General features: G+C 39.7%; 1 protein-coding gene across 7 annotated transcripts; it reads left to right on the top strand.

Annotated features, from left to right (window-relative positions):
- The first annotated feature begins 205 nt into the window (after positions 1-205).
- LOC104804927 (protein LNK1-like) lies at positions 206-6,144 on the top strand. Of its 7 annotated transcripts, none has more exons than XR_770416.2 (10): positions 206-428; positions 2,320-2,870; positions 2,979-3,288; positions 3,577-3,757; positions 3,920-4,194; positions 4,382-4,530; positions 4,747-4,882; positions 4,966-5,059; positions 5,292-5,420; positions 5,755-6,144. XR_770416.2 is itself a non-coding variant. In XM_010529310.2 (9 exons), exons 2-8 carry the CDS (start codon positions 2,446-2,448, stop codon positions 5,491-5,493), a joined length of 1,746 nt encoding a protein of 581 aa, XP_010527612.1. In that variant the 5' UTR covers positions 206-428; positions 2,320-2,445; the 3' UTR covers positions 5,494-5,541; positions 5,755-6,144. The 7 variants fall into 7 exon arrangements, 2 of the variants coding, with proteins under 2 accessions (XP_010527612.1, XP_010527613.1); XR_770413.2 differs by adding an exon at positions 823-1,012 and having other exon boundaries at positions 3,577-4,194; XR_770414.2 differs by lacking the exon at positions 5,292-5,420 and adding an exon at positions 5,480-5,555 and having other exon boundaries at positions 3,577-4,194.
- The last annotated feature ends 6 nt before the right edge of the window (positions 6,145-6,150 follow it).

Genomic DNA, 6,150 nt, shown 5'->3' with positions numbered 1-6,150 from the left:
GCAACTCGCAAGGTGAAAGGAGCTGACGTCATTATTTGGCCACGTGAACACAGTACAAGTCGTATCTAATAGAATATCGACACGTGTACCAATCGGATTAACGAAACTGATAGGATCCCATCCTCTTATCTCGTCCACGAATTTAGATATATTACAGCCGGCTCCTTTCGGTTGCACCGCCACGTGTGCCTTTTGATTCTTCTGAATAAAATATTCATTTAGAAAAATGAGAAATTTGGAAGCATCCGTCTTCTCTTGTTGAACATCTCTCTCTCGAACATCGCAGAAGGTTTTTTCCTTTGGATTCTCTTGATCGAGGGCTCTTTTGATAAGTCCGTACTATCACTGTGCGATCCTCCGATTTTCCGGTAAACTAGTTTCTCGGGAAAATTTTCGGACCAAGACTATCGGAAGCATCTGTATTTGAGGTGAGCATTCCTGGTTGGGGTATTAGGGTTTTGGTCTTGGTGGAATCTTATCGTTGATTGTTTGTGCTGTTTGGTTTCCCGGAGACTTTAAGGAAGTCGATCAATTCTGTGTCTTCGTTTTGCGTTTATGAGAGAGAAGAAGCAGTATATGAAAAAAATGCTCAAATCTGGTTATTCGTTATTGCATTTAGCATTTCTGCGCTAAAAGAGAGGGTTTCTTTCCGGTCGTTTTCGCTTGTAGACAGTAGTTAAAATTCTACTTCATCCTGAATTCTGTGTTCATTCACTTATCATAGTATTGAATGGCAGAAAAACGATGAATTCGTTATCAAACTAATATTTTTCTTCAGGTTTTAGTACTATATGATGATGTGAGATCATATACCTTTGCTAGGAATGAGAGTGGAATTGGAAGATTTGGATACTGGAATTTTGATCTTGTTGAGCAAACAAAAGGAGAATTGAAATGTAGAGATGGGCCTTCATTGTTATTGGAGGGTCAACGGCAATGGAATTTGGCTGATGATCGCTCCGGGTTGTAGAGTTCAATATCCTGTAAGGGATAGGGAGAGAAGGATGTGCAGGTCTAGGATTTGGATTATATTTCTTACAGGCTTCCATGGCTTTGTTGAAATTTGCTTCGAGCTACATATGATAATTCCTAGTTGAAATGTGATACTTGTTCTTACAGCAGGACTAGGTTTACTGTTGAGTTGCTCTATTCTCATGGAGTGATACAAAGCTTATGGTTGATGACATGAATATATGTTATCTTTTCTTCTTGGAGTTTCGTCCAACAGTTTAATATTTAAATTTACTTATGTTTCTTACTCAGAACGCCTTATTGGAGTTATATACTCTAGAATAAGATGACATCAGAAAACTGTGCATGATTTTAGTGGTGGTTAGTGAACCTTTGAGGAATGTCGAACTTGTACATGTATGAGGTAAGTTGACACAGTCATTTAAATGTGCTAACTTTCTTTTGCAATCTTTTATGTGTCTTATGATATTAGAAAATCTCAATTGTTAGGCCGCTTGTAAACCCGTAGTCGGCTGTGAATAGATTGTTTAGGACTGCTATTATTTCAAGCTTTATGAGACTTGTTAACTGTTGTCAATGCATTGGTGCTTATTGTTTTCAGAATATACCTTTAGTTTCGAGTAATGTTCATATTGTTGTAAAATTTTAAGTATTATGGCTCACTGCTGTTCTCTTTGTATTTTGGAACACATTTAATTCTTGATAAGTCTACTTCGTCCTCTATTGCACATCTTCTCTCAAGTTCCGGTGATATGTAGCGCCTGATGATTCAAACTTATTGGGTGTCTCTGCATTAAATGGCCAGATATTAGATTGGTATCTCGATTGTGTATAAGCATGACTTTGTCTATGGGCTTTTAAGAAGCTACACCTAAGGTGGTGGAAAACCAATGATAAGTTTGCCGTCCTCTGTTATTCTTTTCATGTCCAATGTACTTAATGAACTACTAAAAGTTTTGATTGTGTTTACGTCCATTTTTTTTAGTATTACACGAGAAAGATAATTGTTGGTGGAGGGCGTGTTTTAGATGACCTCTACTATCTTGGTTGTGGGTAAAGAGTTTGTGTTGCCGCTCTTCTTTTCTTAGACGGTCTCACACAATAATTCTTATGGATTTTTTACCCTTAGTGAGTTGGATATCAGAAAATGATGTATGTGGCGAATTGTGCGGTTTCATACTCTGTATTGGTTTTTACTTCATGAATTTTGCTGCTATTTGAATGTGCCCCAGGCATATATATTTTTTTGTATAGTTCCCTGCTTTATGTTTCTTCTCTTTTTGGGGTAGCTAAGGCGGGTTTTCAGTTTCATGTCTGAAGTTTTCTTCTCGCTTTCCCTTTTCTCAGCTAGAAGACAATGTTTGGGGTGAATTTGGTGTGAACGATGGCGGTATAGAGCCTCATCCCGCTTACAAGTGTAGCAATCAGTTTGTAGTCCTAGTTAGTAGCTGGAAGAAACGGAGACATGATGTGATGGGTTGTGAAAGAAATAAAACAGACAGTGATATACATCTAACCGGGGCTGGTGCTATAATAGAAAGAAGTCCTTGGCCTGATGCAACCAATGGTGGATCTCTGGAATCTGGTGATACTGGATCAGGCAAAGATCTACAGAACATAACATCGAAGGATTCGAAGATGTCAGACCATGGGTTTAACTGTGGTGACATAGATATTACTGAAAACGACTTCTGTGTTCCTTCTCCGCTGTTGGGTGACAGCTCTGCTGCAACACATGATACTTTGTACAATTACCCCCTCAATCACATTTCAATGATTCCACAAACTGAAAACAATCTCAGCTTTTTCGATACCGGGTGCAATGATATGGAAAGCAATGATCTCTTCTATGGCTGGAGCGACATAGGAAATTTTGAGGATGTGGACAAGATGTTGAGGTAAGTGTTGGAAATCTTCTGTGTGGAACTCTTGAAAAGCGGGAAGTCTCTGAATTGAGGAATATGATTATGCTGAGCTTACACTTCCCTGTTTTCTGGACACTACAGGAGTTGCGATTCAGCTTTCAGTCTTGGGAGTCTTAATAATGAAGATGACTTGTGCTGGTTTTCTTCTTCTCAACCAATGGAGGAGTCTGAAGCCGCAATGAAAGATGATTTGAAATCAAGTGAATGGTTGGAAAATCGCGGAGATTTTTTACTGAAAAATGATGATTCTGTGACTTATGGCCAGACCAACCATATGGTTAAAGATGATTCTCCATCTGCTGTTGGTAAGGTTCCAGTTCTCGGTAAAGTATTAGCTGATGTGTCTGATACAAGTTTGCAAAAGAAGGATGTGTCGATACTGGATGAACAGGTTAGTTCTATAGTCCCAAATCTCATGCCAGACTGCCATATTAATAACCCCGTGTCCTTACTGATTGCATAATTGGCATATATCACAACACGTTGTAGTCGGTTAATTTCTCAGATAGAGTTTCTTATTATGTTTTCATCAATGGTGGTTGTGGTTTATTTTTTAGCTAATGTACCTTGGCTAAACAAGGGTTGTTTAGATTAATGCCTTTGAAATGCTGGGGTCTATTGATATTGCTTTCTGTTCCTTTAGTTCTTCATGTAATCTGTTTTCATTTTTGCCTTGCAGGCCGATCTAAATAAAAAGCAGACCAAACATAGGCATCATCTGGATGGGAAAAGAAATAGATACTCGGAGAATGGTATCATGTTACATCAGAGTGAAAATTCCAGGAAAATAGTTGACACAAGACATAAATATCAAATCTCAACCTCTCACTATTACCCTCGCCCAGAGTTCCAGCAGTCAGGTGTTACATACTCACATTTAAACTATGATCAGCCTTCAGATCAATTATCATTATGTCAAAGTAAATCTGGTGTCAAACCTGAGAACAATTCCAATGAGTCCTATGCATCGAACCAGGCACAATCCCTCGAGAGCTTACATGGTCCTACTGCTGATGCTCCAGGCATGTTTGCTTTTGAGAAGAGAGGAAAGTTGCAGCAGGGTCGAGATTCACATCCTTCTGTTGCTGCAAATGTCAGGTACGGCAATAAGCCAAAGATGGCGGCACTTTCTGAGTCTTCACCTGTTCAAAAGATTGGACGGAAGAATGAGGACAAGAAAGATGCTGCCAAATTGGATTCATCAAATGTGCATGAGAGTTCTTGTGTTAGCTCTGTTATGGAGGACATTTCACTGGAAGCAATAAGTTTCCGCCAGCTCCAACGAGTGATAGAACAGGTACATCGATTGCTAATATTGGAAATATATTCGTTTTTTATTTGATGATTCTGATTCTTGGCAATTTGCATGAACCAAAGTATGCTATTCTACTCGAGTAAAGCCTCTTTTGTGTATGTTATGCCTATATATGTGTGTGTATATATGTGTATGCATTGACTTGGTTTGTTTGACATGCTTGCTCCAGTTGGATATAAGGACAAAATTGTGCATACGAGACAGCCTTTACCGATTGGCGAAAAGTGCAGAGCAAAGACATAATTGTATGAATCCAGATGGTGGAAACAGACAGGAGAATGACTCAGGGTCGCATCTGGTGACGGGGGAAACAGAGAAGTAAGCACCCATTGCACGCTCTCATGTTCTCTTTGCTCTTTCTTGTCCTTCTCTGTTTGCACTTGTCATTGATTTTTCAAAACTAAATTACGAATGTCCAAATCGAGTGTTGGGGAAATCTCGCATTGAGTTTAACAAATTCTTCTTAGACGTGCAATGTAATCTTATTATCTCTGTCTAAGCATCTTTTGACATTTAGTATTTGGTCTCATTCAGGTATGCTGGCTTCATGGACATGGAAACTGATACGAATCCTACAGACCGGTCAATAGCTCACCTGCTGTTTCACAGGCCGTTGGACTCATCTCTTGTCTCAGAGAACGAAGTTCTCTCGTACAAATGTCATCCAATGGTAAGTAAATTAATCAACTTTTCACCGGCAAACCATGCTTTCTTCCCGTTTGTGGTGCAAAATTTTCAATTTGGGATTAACAGATTCCTCAGCCCAATTCAAGTCCAAGTCTGAGGATGGAGGAACAAGAGGAAACACCGACAGAAACACAAGTTGTCAGAGACGACAAAAAACGAGGTGAATAAATGGGTTTCACTGATGTAGCATTTGATACAAATATTCAACTTTTAACAAGGGAGACAGCAGGGTTTTAACAAAATCCACCTTTCTCTTGAAGATTTTCGGGTCACACCTGATTTATACTTTGTTATATATTCCGCTTCTGACCAGGGAGATAACAGTACTCGTTGGTCATAGAAGCCGACATATTTTTGTAGTTCAAGGGGTTTACTGTTATGTAATAATACAGTTTCTGCAAGTCTCTTGTGGTTTTTTGTTCCGTAAGCTCTGGAATGACCGTTCATTTCAAGCTCAGTCTACTTCAAAAGGGAAACTCGGACCTCCACTTCAGTATCAGAAACTCAGAAATCATGTAATGGTATGTATAGAATCTCTTTTTTCTTAAAAGGTTTTTTTTTTTTTTTGTTGTAAATATAGGAATAGGAAGATAAAAGTGACCCAGATAAATGCAATGGAACTCTGACTCTTCCAAGGCTAAGGTATATATCAAAAGGTACGGAACTACAAATTTGATACAACAACTACTAGATGAAGAAGAAACAACACTAATGATAATGGGGTTTAATCGAAATGTTGACGAAGTTGCATTTCGGTTTCGCTCTTCCAAGTAGCGTGTGACGATTGACCTCTCATTCTCTTGCTCTTCTCCTTGTCTTTGATGGCTGATCCTTTCTTCTTTGCTTCTGGTTCAGGCAGTGGTCGATCCCCGCACACCGGACATACCATTCCTCTTCCGCTTGAATACGTTTTCGGAATCCCGCACTGCGTGCACATTCTGCAAATGTAACAGAAAAAAACGAGAGCTCAGTGCCATTTCCAGCGGAAGACAAGGGTATCCTGTCAATGACTCTATTAGCTACTCGGAATTTCCTTTGAAATGAATGAGACCATAAAAGGGTATCCGAGGGTTCGACTTCCGGTAATCCTTCATGCCAATGTAAAAGGGCATTCATAAAGCTTTTTCCTTGCAAAATGGCATGAAGTTTTCGACCGCACCTTGGTTGTAAAAAGCGCGAGGCGCACTGAGGCGGTAAAGGGTCTTAAAATCCGAGGCGTGAGGCGCGAGGCGAGGCGCGCGCCTCTCGTGC

Source organism: Tarenaya hassleriana, unplaced genomic scaffold (genome assembly GCF_000463585.1).
Source record: "Tarenaya hassleriana unplaced genomic scaffold, ASM46358v1 Cleome1007, whole genome shotgun sequence".
NCBI lineage: Eukaryota > Viridiplantae > Streptophyta > Magnoliopsida > Brassicales > Cleomaceae > Tarenaya > Tarenaya hassleriana.
The sequence above is the reverse complement of the archived record's forward strand: the minus strand, read 5'-3'. Positions and strand labels throughout refer to the sequence as shown.

Bases quoted from the DNA above. Each gene is read 5' to 3' on its own strand.
- LOC104804927 (XM_010529310.2), top strand. From the start codon at position 2,446: ATGGGTTGTGAAAGAAATAAAACAGACAGTGATATACATCTAACCGGG. The intron at 3,289-3,576 runs GTTAGTTCTATA...TTTGCCTTGCAG, and splicing joins TGTCGATACTGGATGAACAG to GCCGATCTAAATAAAAAGCA. The intron at 4,195-4,381 runs GTACATCGATTG...TGCTTGCTCCAG, and splicing joins TCCAACGAGTGATAGAACAG to TTGGATATAAGGACAAAATT.